Raw genomic sequence first — 20,988 nt, 5'->3', positions numbered from 1 at the left:
TCAATATAACCTATTGGTACTCATAATATGATTGCAATTATATTTCTGTATGTGATATAAACATCAGACAAACACTAATAAAAACCAGAGGGCAGCAGATCATGTGAAAATATAATTTTGGTGTCATTCTCAAAACTTTTGGCCATGACTGTACATGTTTTTAGTGTTTTGCACATTATTTTGTTTGAGCAATATTGCAGATTTCTGGGCTCAGTTTTTAAAAAATCCGCAGGTAAAACGCACTTTACCCGTGGATTTCCAGCATTTTTTGTACGGATTTCACCTGCGTTTTACCACCTGCGGTTTCCTATAAAGGAGAGGGTGTAAAACGCTGCGGATCTGCACAAAGAATTGACACGCTGTGGAAAATAAAACGCGGCGTTTCTGCACGGTATTTTCCGCAGCATGTGCATTGTGGATTTTTTTTTCCATAGGTTTACATGATACTGTAAACCGGATTGAAAACTGCTGCGAATCCGCAGCGTCCAATACGCTGCGGATCCCCAGGCAAATCCGCAACGTGTGCACATAGCCTAATGGTTGTCAGTCAGATTTGACACAAGCAATGCACGTATAACTAAGGCTAGGTTCACATTGCGTTAATGTGTGCACGGTAACGGACAGCGTTGCACGGCGAAAATGTCGCAATTAACGCCATGCAACGGGTCCGTTAGCGCACCCATTGACAGCAATGTAAATTTCGCCTGTAGCGCATCGCTAGCGCGTGCCTTTTTCGGCTCACACTAGCGATGTGCCGTTCTTTTGTGACGCGCCGCGGACGCTGCTTGCAGCATCCGCGGCGCGCCCGAGGTCCGTTCCCCGCTCTGGCAGATCGGGGTTCTGCTAGAGCGGGGACGTTAACACGACCCCTAAACGCAGCCCCGAAAAAAACATTGCGTTAGCGCAATCCGCAAGCGCTAGCGCTAAACGGATTGCCCTAACGCAATGTGAACCTAGAACTAAAGGCTCGATTCATTATAGCAGTTGCGCCTGTTTTTTGTTGAGTTTTTGATGTTTTGCTCCTTTTTGTTATTGCATCAAATTCACCTTTCCATTTGAGCCTTTTTTTAAAGGGAACCTGTCACCCCCCTAGGCGTTTTTAACTAAAAGAGCCATCTTGTGCAGCACTAATGCTGCATTGTCAAGGTGGCTCTTTTAGTTCGGGTCCCTGCCAATGCTGAAATAATCGTTTTTAGAATTTGCCCCTCATACCTGTAGTCTGCTGGGGGGCACGTCTTTTCCCCCCTGACAAACGCCTCCTAGCCGTTGCTCAGGGGCAAATTCTAAAAACGATTCTTTCAGCGGTGAAAAGGGACCCGAACTGAAAGAGCCACCTTGACAAAATGCAGCATTAGTGATGCACAAGGTGGCTGTTTTAGTTAAAACGCCTGGGGGGCGGGTGACAGGTTCCCTTTAAATCTTTTTGATATGTGTTCGCCAATTTGTGGGGTTTCATGGTTTCCTGATGTTTTCACCTGATTCATTTTCAACTGTTCAAAAAGTCGCAAAATTTGTCAATTTACTCCCCTCCTGAAGTGATTTTATGAAAGTCATCAATTTTTTTTGCAAAACGTGACTTTTTGCACAAAAAAGCATCAAAAATAGTTGAATGCAGAAACAGAAAACTAATTTTTACTTTGTGCAAAATTCACTAACCATATGCTCCATTTTGATAAATTTGGCACAAAGAAAATCAGAGACAAAAAAAAAGTGTCTTAAATCATAAATGATTAATTGGACCTTCAGCTACTAGTATCCTTAGGGGTAACAATGCAAGCAGCTTCGTCTGAAGAATCCAGGGCTGTTTCTCAAACTAGAGTGGTTTATGTCTGACAGGAATGGGTGTGAGGACATATTGGTGACATTACCCGCCCATATAGATATATGTCCTTCATCCACATGAAGATGGAGAGACATTAGAGGGTCAGATGCTGGAGGTTGCACCTGAGATGTGGCTGCTGCTGCTTCCTCAGCACAAGGCGGGAGGTGGGGACAAGGAAGAGGGAGACGGAGCAGAGCTGCAGCTGACAGGAGAGCGTCCTCACAGCTCACTTGCTCACACCAGCGGACATAACAGGAGTCTATTGCACCCTGCAAGTCACTGACGGTGCTGGACAAGTAGCACAGCTGCCACCATGTGAGGCGGCTACTAGTACTTCAGCTGCAGACTATGGACACCTTTGACTGGGCTCTGCTGCAGGAATGGGAGCTGGATGACTTGTGGTAGGTGCACCTATTATGTGGCTGGTCTTTTATTATCCTGTGACCCAGGCATGTTTATACTTGGTGTTGCCTCAGCCCTCGCACTTCTATGGTGCCAAGAATTGCACACATGCCATTGGTGCTTCAGGTAAGCGCGGGCATCGGAGGATGTAAACAGTATTTGGTGTGAGCCACCAGAGGGCGCTGTCACCCCTCACTAAACGCTGACCAATGATGCCTAAGTTCTGGTTGTGTGCCAGTCTCCCCATCCATGTAGAAAAAAGCCCACTCATTTATTGCAAACTCTTTTTTTTTTTTTTTGCTTCCTTTTTGTTTGTTTTTTTTGTGTTTTTAATTTCTTTTAATTTGTGCCTTTTCTTTGTCTATTGTACATGTGCTCATACTTTTTTTTAATGTTCACCATTATGGGTAGAGTTCAGCGCTTCCGGAATATTTTCATCTAATTCATCAGTTGCGAATTGTCAAGGTCATAAAATTCCTTTGCAAATTAAACTCCAGTCCCCACCCCTCCCGGAGTGATCGAATGTACATCAATTATTTCGGAATCATTTTTGTAACCTTTTGCGAAAGGTGTGACTTTTTGTGCTAAAATGTTTACCCCCGAGGGTGGTTTGCACGTTATTGACCAGGCCAATTTTTACAATTCTGACCACTGTCCCTTTATGAGGTTATAACTCTGGAACGCTTCCATGGCTCCCGGTGATTCTGACATTGTTTTCTCGTGACATATTGTACTTCATGTTAGTGGTAAAATTTCTTTGATATAACTTGCGATTATTTGTGAAAAAAATGGAAATTTGGTGAAAATTTAGAAAATGTCATAATCTTCCAACTTTGAATTTTCATGCCCTTAAATCACAGAGATATGTCACAGAAAATATTTAATAAGTAACATTTCCCACGTGTCTACTTTGCATCAGCACAATTTTGAAATATTTTATTTTTTTTTTTGTTAGAAAGTTATAAGGGTTAAAAGTTAAACAGCGATTTCTCATTTTTGCAACACCATTTTTTTTAGGGACCACCTCACATTTGAAGTCACTTTGAGGGATCTATATGATAGAAAATACCCAAGTGTGACACCATTCTAAAAACTGCACCCCTCAGGCCAGTCTCACACGTCCAGATAATTCCGGTACCGGAAAAATCGGTACCGGAGTTATCCGTGTCCGTGTGTCCGTGAGCTCACTTGGCACATCAGTGTGGCACACGTGCGGCAGCCGTGTGCCGCCCATGTGCCGACTGAGTACCACACGGACCGTGCAGGAGACAGCGCTACAGTAAGCGCTGTCCCCAGCGTGGTGCTGAAGCCGCCATTCATCCCTTCTCTCCAGCAGCATTCGCTGGAGACAAGGAATGAAAAATCAATGTTTTTTTATTGCCATGAGGTGCCAAAACAGCAGAACCCCCCATAAGTGACCCCATTTTACGAACTACACCTCTCAATTAATTCATCTAGGGGTGCAGTGATCTTATTGACACCTTGGGTGTGTCACAGAATTTTATACCATTGGGCAGTGAGGACAAAATAACTACATTTTTACCACCAAAATTTTGTTTTAGCCAAAGATTTTACATTTTCACAAAATAAGTGGGTAAATATGGCAACAAAATTTGTCCCACAATTTCTACTGAGGATGGCAATACCCCATATGTGGCTGTACAGCGCTACTTAGCCATGCGGAGAGACTACGGAGGAATGGAGCGCTATTTGCCTATTCAAGTGAATGGGTCTGTGCACATGTAAGTGTGTTTCCACGGACCGTGTGTCCGAGGGCAAAACACGCTGACATGTCTATTTTTTAATGTCAGCACGGGCCATAAAGCTTCCCGCACACATGCATCCACATAACACACATGGATGTCATCCATGTGACACGCATCGGCGCCGGGGAAGAAGCATTACAGTAAGCGCTGTTCCCTGTCGCCGGGTACTGAACACGACTCTCCTCATTCTTCCCTGCTCTGCCGGCGATTGACAGAGACAACAGGAGGCGGCTATTACTCCCATCAGCCTACCCCTGATGCTGCTAATAACAGTGACAGCAGGAACGGCGTATGGGAGTATTCATATGCTGTTCCTGCGCTGTAAATAAATACGGTAATAAAAAAGCGGCGTGGGTTCCCCCCTATTTTTGATAACCAGCCAGACAAAACTCACATCTGGGGGCTGTAACCCTCAGCTGTCAGCTTCAGCAAGGTTGGATATCAAGGATAGAGGGGTCCCCACGCCATATTTTTTAATTATTTTAATAAATAATTAAGCAAAAAACTGTAATGCTGCTGTACTGCAGTATGGCGCAACCTCCACCAGGGGATGCTGGTGAGGGAAGAGAGGTCGCCCACACAGCGTAACACGACTGAGCAGCAGCACAAGTGCCATCAAGTGGCGAAAGAGTGGTCAGACGAGCCAAGTCAGAAACCGTCAGGACAAGAACTACCAGAGGTCACAGGCAATATACATGGTCAAATACAAGCCAGAGGTCAGAGCCAGGCAGGAGCAGATATAACCGAGACGAGAGACAGTAAAACAGGTCAGAAGCCAAGCCGGGTCACATACCTAGAGAGTCCAAGAACAGAGGGTGAACACTAAGTCAAAGTGGGAAGGCAGGAAAGGGAAGTCACGGGAGCAGAGAATAAAGGCAGATGACAAACACGGTATTAAGGGGTCAGCTGCTCAAGCCTGGAAGCATGAACTATCACTGACATTGATTTGCAGGCCACAGCAGACTGAAATAGCCACACCACCCAAAACGAGGCAGAGGAGGTTAACTCCCATATGACCAGACCGGGGAGAAAATAACAAGAAATAGACCCTGGCCTGGATCATGACTAAAACGGCATGGGGTCCCCCCATTTTTGACAACCAGCCTTGCTAAACCTCACAGCTGGGGGCTGGTATGGGGCCATGGATATTGACCCCATCAGCCTAAAAATAGCAGCCCGTAGTTGCCCAGAAAAAGCACATCTATTAGATGTGCCAATTCTGGCTCTTTGCCCGCATCTTCCCACTTGCTCTGTAGCAGTGTCAAGTGGGGTAATAGTTGTGGGGTTGATGTCACCTTTATATTGTCAAATGACATTAAGCCCACTTCTTAGTAATGGAGAAGCATCTATAAGACCCCTATCTATTACTTATCCTATAGTTGTATGGTAAATAAAGACACATCAAGAATAAAGTCTTATTTGAAATAACACCAAACACAGTTTTCCATTTTTATTATTACGCCTAATTCCAGTGAAGCCCTCGATCTCCTCTAATAAAAGTAAAATAATAAAGCAACAATATACCATACCTGTCCGTCGATGTGTCCTACGCAGTAATCCATGTCTAGGGGATAATTGTTTTTCAACCTGGACAGTGCCAAACTGCTGGGAACCCGACGTCAGTGACCCGGGTGATGTCATAGAGGTAACTTCCGGTCACTGATCTCCGCTGCCCGGCTGGGCTGAGCTGCGGTGACTTCAGTGAGATCCCCGCTGGCACCGTGAGCCGTGAGCACTCACTGTGCTAGTGAGGATCTCACCAGATCTCATCGCAGCTCAGCCCAGCTGGGAACGGAGCTCAGTGACCGGAGGTTACCTCTATGACGTCACCCACTGTCACTGACACTGCATTTTATTTTACTTTTATTACAGTATATCGACGGCTTCGGTGGAATTGGGTGAGGTTGTAAGTATAGTTAAATTAAAATTATTAAAGGTGTCTGTGTCATTTTTTTTCAAATAAAGGACTTTATTCTGGCTGTGTCTTTACCATACAACTATAGGATTAGCAATGGATAGGTGTCTTATAGACTCTTCTCCATTTCTAAGCCGTGGGCTTGATGTCATCGGTGACATCAACCCCACAAATATGAACCCCACTTGCCACCGCTACAGGGCAAGAGGGAAGAGTCAGGCAAAGCGACAGAATTGGCGCATCTAATAGATGTACCTCTTCTGGGCAGCTGCGGGTTGCTATTTTTAGGCTCGGGGGTTCAATATGTATGGACCCTTACCAGCCTGAGAATACCAGCCCCCAACTGTGAGCTTTAGCAAGGCTGGTTGTCAAAAATGGGAGGGGACCTCATGACGATTTTTAAAAATTATTTAAATAATTAAAAATATGGCGTGGGGAGCCCCCTATTCTTGATATCCAACCTTGCTGACAGCTGAGAGTTGCAGCCCCCAGCTGTGAGTTTTGTCTGGCTGGTTATCAAAAATAGGGGGGAACTCATGCCGTTTTTTTAATTACCGTATTTATTTACAATGCAGGAACTGTTATTAGCAGCAGCAGGGGTAGGCTGATGGGAGTAATAGTCCCACCGCCTGCTGTCTCATTTATTACTTAAATGTAACTCTCTTCATTCTACCCTGCTCGCGCCAATCGCCGTCAGGCAGGGGAGAATGATGAGAGTCATGTTCAGCAACCGCCGCCGGGAAACAGCGCTTACTGTAACGTTTCTTCCCTGGCGCCCGTCCTTGTGGTACTGATGCAGCAAACGCATGCCACACGTCTGCCGCAAGTATTACGCACACGGACACTGATATCTCCGGTACCGGAAATATCAGGACGTGTGAAATAGACCTTATAAGCGGGTTTTTATGTTTGGCTGTCACACACTAAAAGATGGTTTTTATTGCAAAAGATAGTTTTTGCATCACCATATTTTGAGAGTTATAATTTTTCCATATTTTGGCCCACAGAGTCATGTGAGGACTCGTTTTTTGCAGGATGAGTTGATGTTTTTATTGGTACCATTTTCGGGCACATGACATGTTTTGATTGCTTTCTATTCCGATTTTTGGGAGGCAGAATGAACAAAAACCAGCAATTCATGAATTTCTTTTGGGGGGCATTTATATCATTCCATGTGTGGCATAATTGATAAGGCAGTTTTATTCTTCGGGTCAGTATGATTACAGCAATACCTCATTTATATTTATATCATTTTTTTATGTTTTGTCACTTTTAAACAATAAAAACTATTTTATATAAAAAATTATTTTTGTATCGCTTTTATTCTAAGAGCTATAACTTTTTTATTTTTCCGCTGATGGAGCTGGAGCGGCTCGTTTTTTGCAGGGCAAGATGACATTTTCAGCGGTATGTGTTTATTAATATCTATCTTTTTGATCACATGTTATTCCACTTTTTGTTTGGCGGTATGATGATAAAGGCTTGTTTTGTGGCTTGTTTTTTTTTTTATGGTGTTCACTAAGGCTATGTGCACGCTCATATTCCTAAAAATCCGCAGGTAAAATGCCCTGTGTTTTACCTGCAGATTTACTGAGGATTTATTGCAGAATTACTGCGTTTTTTGTGCGGTTTTCAACAGCGGTTTTTCACCTGCGGATTCCTATTATGGAGCAGGTGTAAAACGCTGTGGAATCCGCACAAAGAATTGACATGCTGCAGAAAATACAACGCAGCGTTTCTGCACTGCAGATTTTGTTTTCGATACGTTTACATGGTACTGTAAACCTAATGGAAAACTGCTGTGAATCTGTAGTGTCAAATCCGCTGCGGATCCGTAGCAAAATCCGCAACGTGTGCACACAGCCTAAAGAGGTTAACTGGTGGGACAGTTTTAGGCTATGTGCCCACGTTGCAGAAATGCTGCGGAAATGTCCGCAGCATTTCTGCAGCTCCCTGCCGCGGTTAAAACGCATGCGGAATTCGCATGTGTTTTCCCGCAAAACATGAGCGTTTTGCAAGCGTTTTTAGCTTGCAGAATGCTTGCGTTTTCCAAGCGATTTGAAACATTGCTTGGAAAAGTGATTGACAGGTTGGTCACACTTGTCAAGCATAGTGCTTGACAAGTGTGACCAACTTTTTACTATTGATGCCTCCTATGCAGCATCAATAGTTCAATAGTAAAAGATAGAATGTTAAAAATAATAAAAACAATAAAAAATATAGATATTCTCACCTTCCGACGGCCCCCGACTCTTAGCAGCGCTCCCGGTCCGTTCCGTTCCCAGGGATGCTGTGCGCGAAGGGCCTTTGTGACGTCACGGTCGCGTGACCACGACATCATCCCAGGTCATCCCTGGGAACGGAAGCCACCGCGTGCACCGCTGAGAGCCGGGAGGACTTCGGGGGCCATCAGAAGCTAAGTATATCCCTACTTTTTATTTTAATTCTTTTTTTTTACAGGGATATGGTTCCCAAGGGCCTGGAAGAGAGTCTCCTCTCCTCCAGACCCAGGTACCATTCACACATGAAGCGCTCACTTTGCGCATGGTGGGCATAGCCACATACATAAAGCGAGCGTTTCATTGCAATCTATGGCTGTGAAATCACCGCGATTCAACAGAAATAATGAACATGCTGCGGATTTTACCGCTATGTGATTCCGCAGCGGGAAAATCCGAACCATGGGCACAGCAACTGCGGAATCCCATAGGATTGCATGGGAATGCGTTTTTTTAACCGTTTCCGCTGCGGCAAAAAACGCTGCAGAAACGCATAAACACAACGTGGGCACACAGCCTTATAGGTCAGGTCATTGCGGACGCGGCGATACCAAAAATGTGTGCTTTTATTGTTTAGATTTTTTTTTCATTAAAATATTTATTTAGAGATAGTATAAATATTGATTTTTTTTATTATTTTTGATTTTTTTAAAAATATGTTTACAATTATTTAAAAAAAAAAATTTTAACTTTTTTTTAAACTTTTTTACTTTGTCCCACAATGGGATAATCATTTTTTGCAAGCTGATCACTTCTATAGTTTGCAGATGAAGCAGCATCTGCAAGCCATAGAAGCTGTCAGCGCTGCACTGACAGGGAGACTTGGTGATCATGCACTGTGCATGATCACCAAGTTTCCTAGCTCTTGTGACCCGGATGTCATAATGACGACATCGGGTCACCATGGTAACGATCGGGAGCCCGCGTCACGCCACGGGGTCTCCGATCCAAATGCAGAGGGGCTGTCAGCTCCGGTGCTGGCTTCCGGAATGCTGCGATCGTGTTCGATCGCAGTATTTCAGGGGTTAAAGTGCCGAGAGCGGTCTGTGACTGCTCCTGGCACCTAGTGCCAGCGGACAGAATCAGCTGACACCCGGCGGCGATCGGCCGAGCACCCACCATGAACACGGCCGATTGCTCAGAGGTACTATTCCTTCCATGGTCAAATTGTCCCATTTCACATGGACGGAATAGTATGGAGCGGCCCCCAGACGCAGGGCAGCGGGGTACTCGGTACCGGGTCTCTCTCTCTCAGTTCTGGGGATGTCACGGTGGCCCGACCCGATCCGTGGCCCTGCTAAGGGGAGCCCAATTAAAGATGTAGATGACGGTGTAGGTCGCAGTAAATAACGAGGACACAGGGTTGCAGTCTCTTTACCTCTTTACTGAAGGCTTCGGCATCCGCAATCCAGAGCACTGCTAACAGGGCTGGCTGAGACCGGCCGGTCTGAAGGCACATCCAGAGTTCCCTTTGCAGGTGGAAATCAGTAGCCTACCTACTAGCGCCTGGGTGTTGTAGTACTTCCCTGCTGAGCACCACGGGATAGTCCTCACAACTGTCATGTATGTTTCTGTTCTTTCTCTCCGTCCCCCAGATGATATGGATAGGATGCACCCGTATGACGGGGTAGGCCTGGAGTTATTTTATAGGGACCCTAGAGACGCCCCTCTTCCACAATTGCCTCCGTTGTCTTCATTAGGTGAAAAAGGTGAGACAGCCAACCTAGAGTTAACTGCCCTGCCGGCTGCAGTTGGTTCAAAGTAATGCGTAGAGTCTATTACTTCCTTGGCGTTCCGGCCGCCGGCTACGCGCCTCAGTAGGATGTTGCCGATCTCGGGGCACGACTCCTACTGGTTCTACCGCCTTTGTGCTGTGATCTCGTTTCTCACTTCTCCACAATATCCTTCGCTTCGTGTCCTTTCTTAAGATGCCGCCGCAATGAGGTGCAGGCACGGCTTCGTAACGATCTGTCCTTTGCTAGGCCTCTGCCAGGATCCCACCCCTGACAGGGACCCCCCTGAATCTTCCCAAGTAACACTCTCCTCTCACTAGATGTTACCTGGGCAAAACCCAGTCAGCTTCTTTTTAACTTCCTATCCAGCCCCCAGTTTTACCAGAGTGTGAGGAGTGGCCTAATATATAGAACCTTTTGCTCCCCCTGGTGGCCGGAGTGTGAAGTGTAATGTGTGACTGTGATACCTGGTCAGGTGAACTCCTTTAGTGCAATCAGACGTAACATCGCTCCCCTTAGTGGCAGAGCGACATTACTGCAACGACCAGGACTCTGGGGCGCTGCAAGTACGTATGATGTCAGAAAGGGGTTAAAGAGAATTTTTTATTTTTTTTTACTTTGCTCAAAATTCGTGAACTGCATTCAGCATTTTGAAGGAATTGGCAGAAAAAAAACCTGCAACGAGGCAAAAAAGAAAAGTGTCTTAAAAAAAATCTAACCAATGCCAACAATGATGATTGATGACTTATGATGACTGGAACTTTTGCTATTTCTTAAATATGAAATGTCTTCTTCCCAGGAAAATTTTGTAATTCAAACATTAAAGGGAACCTGTCCCCAGAAAAAAATGAGATTAACCAGCAGATAATGGGTTAATCGTCGCTAACCTGCCTGGCGCCTGCATGTAGCCGAATGCAGCGAAAAGGAACTTTATTATCACCTGCAGCATTCAGTTTCCGCCACGGTGGCAGCGCTGGTTCAGTCACAGAACGGCGGCTGTAATTGTGCTCCCGGCCCTGACTAACAGCCGGCTCTAATGCAGAGGGAGTGTCAGTCAGGTTCGGGGACACAGTTACAGCTGCCGCTCTGTATACTCAGAGTGGTGACTGAACCAGCGTCGGTGCTACCCCGGTGGCCGAAACCGAAATGATGTTGGGCCGGTTAATACTGCTAGTAACATGCAAATTAACCCCATATCTGCAGGCTAAGTGTTTTTTTGCTGAAAAGTTCCCTTTAATATGGCGTGTCAAGTCCCGGACACTAGTCCCCAAGTTCTGACTATAATTTTTTGTGGAGTGCAGATGATTTGCTGCTTCAGGTCAACAGAGCTGCTCTGTCAATGGGACGTGACTGCCAATGTCATGCTGATTGACAGCCAGCTTCCCTCAGTTAGGCAGCAGGGAACTGGCTGTCAATCAGCATGACATCCACACAGGGTGGATTGATTTAAATCACGCCGATTTAAATCATGATTTAAATCACGATTTAAATCAAAAGATTTTTTTCTATTTAAATCGGATTGATTTAAATCATGATTTTAATCATGATTTAAATCACTGATTTAAATCAAAAGGTTTTTTTTAATATAAATCACGATTAAAATGAGAAGTGAGAGCAGTGCGCATGTGCGCCCATAGTTACACGGACGAAACTAGGGGCAACGATCTAACGCCAGGGTGAGGGGGGGACCCCAAAGTAAGTAAAAATCTTTTTTGTTTTACTATATGGCAATAGGTAGGTGTTTAAAAGCAGCATGTCTTAATTGTATAAACTATTAATAGCCTCCACATTTTGTTCATACTGCCCCTTTAATTCCACACTTCTAGCTTGGTTTCACTTTTGGTTTAGTTTCTTTTTCCATTCAGTTGACATGACCAAAATTGTTGGATAGTCAGCATCCTACAGAAACCTCTGGAAGAGCATGGCATTGTGAATGTTACACATATACAGCCTTTATTCTACTGAGTTAAACAACTCAGCTTTATCTCATGATGGAAGAACCTTTGGATGGTAAAATATTTTCCTCAAAAAGCAGTTTATTGAAAAAAATCCGATTTAAATAAAAAAAATCCGATTTAAATCAAAAAAATCCGATTTTTTTGATTTTTTTTAAAAAAACATTGATTTTTATCCACCCTGCATCCACAGGCACTCCCCGTTAACAGAGCAAAATGGAAGACAAGTAGCTGCTCTATCGACATGATGTCAGCGAAAGCCTCAGTTGCTGGCTGGAGCAGTCTGTGATAGCTTGGGGCAGAATGGGCACATAGTTAGCAACTTGACTCTGAGGTTTTAGTCCTACAGTAAAAAAATAAAAAGGTAACCCCTTTTTTCAGTCATTTTATGGATAATCCAACAATGAAAACCTACAAGGTTGCATTGTTTGCTTGTTTTAGCCATTGCCATTGGAAAAAGTAATCTGTAGATTATTAGAAAGTCAGACATTCAAATAAGGGCACGCAAGTCACTGAACATTAGCAAAAGTAATGTATGCTGGGAAATGAGGAAAATAAAACTTCAACATCTCTAGTGGTCAGGGCCGGCACCAGGTTTTCGTGAGCCCCGGCCCTGACCACGAAAAGAGCCTCAGTGGGCCCCTTTTAACACATACCACAACTTTTGATGCACAGATACAGCAGAAAAATATAGCTATAGTACAATGCCAAAGATTATGTACAACGCCAGTATTATGTGCACCACATACTGCTCCATACAAAATAATGAGCTCCGTTCAGTATATTATGGGCCCCATATATTGCTCAATACAAAATGTGCCCCATATAATGCTCAATACAGAATGTGCCCCATATAATACTCCATACAGAATGGGTCCCATATAATGCTCCATACACTATATGCTGGGCCCCATATAATGCTCCAGTATATGTTGGGCCCCACATATTAGCTTCAAACAGAATGGGCCATATATAATGCTCCATATGTAATTGGCCCCTTACGATGCTCCATATATAATTGGCCCAATAAGATGCTCCATATATACTGGGCCCCATATACTGCTCCATATGTAATTGGACCCATAAGATGCTCCATATATAATTGGACCCATAAGATGCTCCATATGTAATTGGCCCCATAAGATGCGCCATATATAATTGGCCCCATAAAATGCTATATTTGTAATTATATATAATTGGCCCCATATACTGCTCCATATGTATTTGGACCCATAAAATGCTCCATATGTAATTGGCCCCATATTCTGCTCCATATATAATTGGCCCCATAAGATGCTCCATATGTAATTGGTCCCATAAAGTGCTCTATTTGTAATTGGCCCCATAAAATGCTCTATTTGTAATTGGTCCCATATACTGCTTCATATATAATTGGCCCCATATACTGCTCCATATATAATTGGACCCATAAGATGCCCCATATGTACTTGGCTCCATAAAATGCTCTATTTGTAATTGGCCCCATATACTGCTCCATATGTAATTGGCCCCATATACTGCTCCAAACATTTTTAACCCCTTTCTGACCTCGGACGGGATAGTACATCCGAGGTCAGATCCCCTGCTTTGATGCAGGGCTCTGCGGTGAGCCCGCATCAAAGTCAGGACATGTCAGCTGTTTTGAACAGCTGACATGTGCCCGCAAAACTATTAACTAGTTAAATGCCGCTGTCAAACGCAGACAGCCGGGCGGCCGGAAATGAGCGCATCGCCGACCCCCGTCACATGATCGGAGGTCGGCGATGCTTCTGAATAGTAACCATAGAGGTCCTTGAGACCTCTATGGTTACTGATCCCCGGCAGCTGTGAGCGCCACCCTGTGGTCGGCGCTCACAGCACACCTGCATTTCTGCTACATAGCAGCGAACATCAGATCTCTGCTATGTAGCAGTGTCGATCGTGTTGTGCCAGCTTCTAACCTCCCATGGAGGCTATTGAAGCATGGCAAAAGTAAAAAAAAAAAGTAAAAAAAAATGTGAAAAAAATAAAAAAATATATAAAAGTTTATATCACCCCCCTTTTGCCCCATTCAAAATAAATCAATAAAAAAATAATCAAACCTACACATATTTGGTATCGCCGTGTTCAGAATTGTTCTATCAATAAAAAAAAGCATTAACCTGATCGCTAAATGGCATAACGAGAAAAAAATTAAAAACGCCAGAATTACGTTTTTTTTGGTCGCCGCGACATTGCATTAAAATGCAATAAAGGGCGATCAAAAGAACGTATCTACACCGAAATGATATCATTAAAAACGCCAGCTCGGCACGCAAAAAATAAGCCCTCAACCGACCCCAGGTCATGAAAAGTGGAGACGCTACGAGTATCGGAAAATGGCACATTTTTTTTTTTTTAGCAAAGCTTGGAATTTTTTTTCACCACTTAGATAAAAAATAACCTAGTAATGTTAGGTGTCTATGAACTCGTAATGACCTGGAGAATCATAATGGCAGGTCAGTTTTAGCATTTAGTGAACCTAGCAAGAAAGCCAAACAGCTCAATTTGGCAGGATATTAAAATGATTTCTTACCAGTCAGATGGGCGGCATATCCTCTTTATTTCTCCACCCCATCCGTCCCTGTTTTCCGCATTATTTTCAGGAATAAGAGTATGCGTGCGCCATAGTTGGCACGTACGCCATGCAGTCTTCGGTGGCACACGCACAGTATGCTTTGCCCTACTGCTGGCAAAGCCGAAAAGCATTACTGTGCATGCGCCCGCGCACTATGTCCCGGAAGTATTTTGCTGTGTTCCGGGACATAGTGCGCGGGCACATGCGCAGTAATGCTTTTTGGCTTTGCCTGCAGTGGGCAAAGCATACTGCGCATGCGCCACCGAAGACTGCATGGTGCATGCGCCAACTATGGCGCACGCATACTCTTATTCCTGAAAATAATGCGGGAAAAAAGAGACAGATGGGGTGGAGAAATAAAGAGGATACGCCGCCCATCTGACCGGTAAGAAATCATTTTAATATCCTGCCAATTTGAGCCGACAGAGTCCCTTTAAAATGGAAAGCCAAACCAGAGAGACGTGGAAGAAAACAGAAGACTACCATTCAAATGGATGGAAGAATAGCCAGAATGGCAAAGGCTCAGCCAATAATCAGCTCCAGGATGATGAAAGACAGTCTCAAGTTACCTGTGAGTACCGTGACAGTTAGGGTAAGTTCACACAGGGCGTTTTTGTTGCTTTTTTTTTCTGCAGCAAAACCTGATCTTCTGCAGGAAAGAAGCTGTGTCAAAAACGCAGGTTTAGGTGCATTTTTTGTTGCGTATTTGGTGCGTTTTTGGTGCGTTTTTTTATGCGTTTTTTTTCTCTTTGTCCATGCTAATGTCCTTGGATTTTCAGCAGCAAAAATGCAGCAAATAATGATACCTGCATTTTTGCTGCATTTTTGCTGCGTTTTTTTCAACACCCATTGAAGTCAATGGGTGAAAAAACGCAGCAAAAACACTGAAAGGGTAAGTTCACACAGGGCGTTTTTGCTGTGTTTTTTCGCTGCTTTTTTATGCTAATTTTCAGCTGCTTTTTACAATACCAGCAAAGCCTATGAGATTTCAGAAATCTCATGCACACAAATTGGTTTTTTGTGTGATCAGTATTTTGTGCTTTGCTGCGTTTTTTGGACATAGAGCATGTCACTTCTTTCAGCGTTTTTCACCCATTGACTTGAATGAGTATTGAAAAAAATGCAGGTATCATTATTTGCTGCCTTTTTGCTGCTGAAAATCCAAGGACATTAGCATGGACAAAGAGAAAAAAAACGCACCAAATACGCAACAAAAAAGGCACCAAAAACTAACCTAAACCTGCGGTTTTTACACAGCTTCTTTACTGCCAAGAAGATCAGGTTTTGCTGCAGAAAAAAAAGCAGCAAAAACACCCTGTGTGAACTTACCCAAAGTGACATGCTCTATTTCCAAAAAACGCAGCAAAGCACAAAATACTGATCAAACAAAAAACCAATGTGTGCGCATGAGATTTCTGAAATCTCATAGGCTTTGCTGGTATTGTAAAAAGCAGCTGAAAAAAGCATAAAAAAACGCAGCAAAAAAACGCCCTGTGTGAACTTACCCTTAGAAGACGCCTGTGTGAAGCTAATCTCTTAGCAAGAAGTCCCCGCAAAGTCCCATTGTTAAAAAATACACGTGTACTGAAGAGGAAGAAAACATCAATTGGCCTAATGAGAAATGGAGAAACATTTTGTGGACTAATGAAAGTAAAATTGTTCTTTTGGGGTCCAATGGCCGAAGGCAGTTCGTTAGACAACCCCCAAACTCTGCATTGAAGCACAGTACACTCTGAAGACTGTGAAGCATGGCGGTCAAGCATCATGATATTGTCATGTTTCTATTACTAGGATGCCGTACCTATTTACCACATACCAGGGATCATGGACCAGTTTGCATATATTAAAATACTTGAAGAGGTCATGTTGCCTTACGCTGAAGAGGATACACATTTGAAATGGGTGTTTCAACAAGACCACAACCCTAAACACACCAGTAAACAAGACAAATGTTTGTTCCAGTCCAACACAATTGAGGTTATGGAGTGGCCAGACAAATCCCTGGACCTTAATCTGATAGAACACTTGTAGAGTGACATTAAAAATGCCGTTTCTGAGGCAAAGCCATCAAATGCCAAAAAATTGCGTAATGTAGTCCAAGCATCCTGGGCTGGAATAACAGTTGACAGCGGCCAGAAGTTGGTTGACTCTATGCAACATACACTGTGTTCCAAATTATTATGCAAATAATATTTCCTCATATTTTCTCTAAATTACCTATCTGAATTGCAGTCATTGTTATTTTCCAGTCATCTACTATTCTAGTATAATTGCAATGTTTTGGAACAAACTGCCTATGAAAACAGTATCTTTAAAAAAAAATAAACACTCAAAATGCATGTTCCAAATTATTATGCACAGCAGAGTTTTCAACCTTTTGTTTTTTATTTTGAACAAAAAAATGGTCAATTGTGAAGTTATAAGCATTATCAGCTTATTACAAAGTGAAATCAAACAGTTTTCAAGTGAAAACTTTATTCTAGGTGATGTTACATTCGCACATAGGACCCCTTGTTCGAAAGAAGCTTCTGAACTCTCTCGTCCATTGAATTTGTCAGTTCTTGGATGGTTTCTGCTTCAATTGTTTTGCATATGGACAGAATACCCTTCCAGAGCTGTTGCTTAGATGTGAACTGCCTCCCGCCATCATAGACACTCCTTTTGATGATGCTCCAGAGGTTCTCAATGGGGTTGAGGTCAGGGGAAGATGGTGGCCACACCATAAGTTTGTCCTCTTTTATGCCCATAGCAGCCAGAGATGCAGATGTGTTTTTTTGCAGCATGAGACGGTGCATTATCATGCATGTAAATGATCTTGCTGCGGAAAGCACGGTTCTTCCTCTTGAACCATGGCAGGAAGTGTTGTTTTAGAAACTCCACATAGATTATGGAGTTCATCTTTACCCCTTCAGGGATCATAAAGGGGCCGACAATCTCTCTCCCCATGATTCCAGCCCAAAACATTACTCCACCTCCTCCTTGTTGGCGCCTTAGCCGTGTTTTCATGGGGTGTCCATCCTCCACTCCATCCATCTGGACCATCGAGCGTTGCACGGCACTCATCGGTGAACAAAACAGTTTGGAAGTCAGTCTTCATGTATCGTTTGGCCCACTGGAGCCGTTTCTGCTTGTTGCAGTGGATAGAAGTGGTCGACAGGATGGCTTACGCACAGCTGCAAACCTCTGAAGGACCCTGCATCTTGTTGTTCTGGGGACGCTGGAGGCACCAGCAGCTTCAAAAACTTGTCTGCTGCTATGACAAGGCATTTTTGCAGCTGCTCTTTTAACCTTACGCAATTGCCTGTTGGAAAGAGTCCTCAATTTTTGCTTATCAGCACGCACACGTGTGTGCTGGGAATCAGCTACATACTTCTTGATTGTGCAATTATCACGATGAAGTGTCTTGGCAATGTTGATTGTAGTCATGCCTTGACCTAAATACTCCACAATTTGTTGCTTCTCAGCAGCCGACACATCCTTTTTCTTTCCCATTTTGGCAAAAAATGTAGGCTGCTTAATAATGTGGAACAGCCTTCTTAAGTAGTCTTGCCTTTATTTGGACACACCTGCCAAACTAATTTGCACAGGTATCTGCAATTGCTTTCAGTGATATAAAGAGCCCTGACGCACATCACCATCAATGAGTTTAAATGACAAACAAAAAAATTCTAACCTTATCACTCCTAAACTCTTTGTGCATAATAATTTGGAACACAGTGGTAGATGTGAGGCAGTTCTAAAAAAGAACTGTGGGTATGTATACAACTAAGACAAATGCAGACACTGCTGTTTTGTAGAACAGCCCAATGTTCATTTTTTGTTATTTTCTGTAAAGTAGTTAAAAATTATATACATTTCCCTTCCTGTTTTGAATTAGAAAACTATGTGCAATGTTCCCAGTGCATGGAAATAAAAATTGTATAAAGATTTTGTGATTATCTCATGTTTTTGAACACACTGCTATTATTTTGAACACTTCTGTAGACTGGTATATGCAGCAAAACCAGTTGTATCTTGCATAGGGATAAGGGCAGCAAGACCATGCATTTTTAGATATTTTCTGTGAAAGGGCAGGTACGCTTAACAGAAAAAAGGTTATATTTAACTGCAGCGCCCCAGAGTCCTGGTCGTTGCAGTACTGTGGCTCCGCCACTAAGGGGAGCTATGGTACGTCTGATGGCACTGAAGGAGTTCACCTGACCAGGTATCACAGACACCAATACATTTCACAGCCGGGCCTCCAGGGGGAGCTAAGGGTTCTATTCATTAGGCCACTCCCCACCATTGTGGGTAAACTGGGGGTCAGGCAGGAAGTTAGAGCAGAAAGCTGACTGGGTTGGAACCAGGCAACACCTTGTGGCAGAGGGTGTTGTGGGAGAAGATTCGGTAGGGTCCCTGTCAGGGGTGGGATCCTGACAGAGGCTTGGCAACTTGAGCGAACGTAACGGGACCGTGCCTGCTCAGTATAGCGGCGGTACCCAAGGAGGGATTGGAAGCGAGATAGATTGTGCTGAGTGAGAAACGAGATCAAAGCAACAAGGAGAATGCCAGTAGGAGTCGTGCTGTAAGACCGAGGCAACATCCTACTGAGGCGCACAACCGGCGGCCGGAATGCCGAGGGAGTATTACAATATTCAGCTTCAAGCCATACTCTAAACCAACGGCAGGACAGTCAGTCTAAGGCGGGCTGTCTCACCTAAATCACCTATGCAGTCTTGGGGGGCAACTTGTGGAGAGGGGCGACTCTAGGGTCCCGGAAGAGCTCCGAGCCTACCTGTCATACGGGTGCCGTCCTAACCGTAACATCAGGGAGGGACGGAGGATTAGCAGAACATCATCTAATCGAGTTGTGAGGGAACTTAAGAAACAGACACAACAGTTGTGGGGACTTTCCGTAAGCACAGCAGGGAAGGACCACAACACATAGCGCTAGCAGGAAGGCACAGATTTCCACCTGTTAAGAGAACTCTGGAGGTGCCATTGGACCGGCCGGACTTGCGCAGCCTGGTTATCCGGATTCCGGACTGAGGACCCAGAGATCTTCAGTAAAGAGACTGCAACCTGGTGTCCTCGTTATTTACTGCACCGCACCACTACAGCATCACCACCACCATCATCTATCCACATCTATTACTGTACGCCCCTCAGCAGGGTCACGGACCGGGTCTAGCCACCGTGACAACCCCAGAGCAGAGACTCGGAGGCCCGGTACCGGGTACCCCTCGGCCCTGCGGCAGTGGGGGCGCTACATAACCCCTTAGTGACGGAGCCAATTTGCAGCTTAATGACCAGGCCAATTTTTACAATTCTGACCACTGTCACTTTATGAGGTTACTAGATGGTGGCCCGATTCTAACGCATCGGGTATTCTAGAATATGTATGTATGTATGTACATGGCGCTTAACACAGCCACGTAGTATATAACACAGACAGCCACGTAGTATATAGCACAACCACGTAGTATATAGCACAGCCACGTAGTATATAGCACAGCCACGTAGTATATAGCAGCCACATAGTATATAGCACCGCCCACGTAACAGACAGCCACGTAGTATATAGCACAGCTCACGTAACACAGACAGCCGCGTAGTATATAGCACAACCGCGTAGTATATAGCACAGCCACGTAGTATATAGCAGCCACGTAGTATATAGCACAGCCACGTAGTATATAACACAGCCCACGCAGTATATAACAAAGCCCACGTAGTATATAGCAGTGTGGGCACCATATCCCTGTTAAAAAAAAATAAAATAAATAAAAAATAGTTATATAAGCACCCTCTAAGACCGCTAAGTCATCTGGGTAATTTCGCAATGCATCACTGGGAACGAAAGCTGGCGGCAGCATCGCGCGCATCTGTGGACTTCGGAAGGTGAGAATAGCGCAATTTTTTAAAAATTATTTTTAACATTATATCTTTTTACTATTGATGCTGCATAGGCAGCATCAATAGTAAAAAGTTGGTCCGGGATGGGGTGACACACTGGCACTGACTGGAGGGGAGTAGGGAGGGGGCACTGACTTGAGGAGAGTAGGGAGGGGCCAATTCGCGGCCGGACTAAGCCTGTCGGCCGCGACCAATCAGCGACGCGGGATTTCCATTACAGACAGACGGAAGTACCCCTTAGATGATTATATAGATAGATAACTCTGGAACGCTTTAACGGATCCCACTGATTCTCAGACTGTTTTTTCATGACATATTTTATTCATGTTAGTGGTAAAATTTATTTGATTCTACTTGCATTTATTTATTAAAAAAAATGAAAATATGGCGAGAATTTTTAAAATTTTGCAATTTTCAAACTTTGAATTTTTATGCCCTTAAATCACACAGATATGTCACACAAAATAGTTAACAAATAACATTTCCCACATGTCTACTTTACATCAGCACAATTTTGGAAACAATTTTTTTTGTTGTTAGGAAGTTATAAGGGTTAAAAGTTGACCAGCGATTTCTCATTTTTACAACAAAATTTACAAAACCATGAGCAGTGAAACGCGCTGAA

The 20,988-nt window shown here is 44.0% G+C and overlaps 1 protein-coding gene across 1 annotated transcript in view; it reads left to right on the top strand.

Moving 5' to 3' along the window:
• Positions 1 to 1,985: 1,985 nt before the first annotated feature.
• AFF3 (ALF transcription elongation factor 3) overlaps positions 1,986 to 20,988 on the top strand; it is a 688,775-nt gene continuing 669,772 nt past the window's right edge. Inside the window, exon 1 of the mRNA XM_077296548.1 lies at positions 1,986 to 2,223. Coding sequence (XP_077152663.1) covers positions 2,171 to 2,223 — 53 coding nt within the window. The 5' untranslated portion in view covers positions 1,986 to 2,170. The remainder of the gene's footprint in view (positions 2,224 to 20,988) is intronic.

Source organism: Ranitomeya variabilis, chromosome 3 (assembly GCF_051348905.1).
Source record: "Ranitomeya variabilis isolate aRanVar5 chromosome 3, aRanVar5.hap1, whole genome shotgun sequence".
NCBI classification, from domain to species: Eukaryota; Metazoa; Chordata; class Amphibia; order Anura; family Dendrobatidae; genus Ranitomeya; species Ranitomeya variabilis.
The sequence above is the reverse complement of the archived record's forward strand: the minus strand, read 5'-3'. Positions and strand labels throughout refer to the sequence as shown.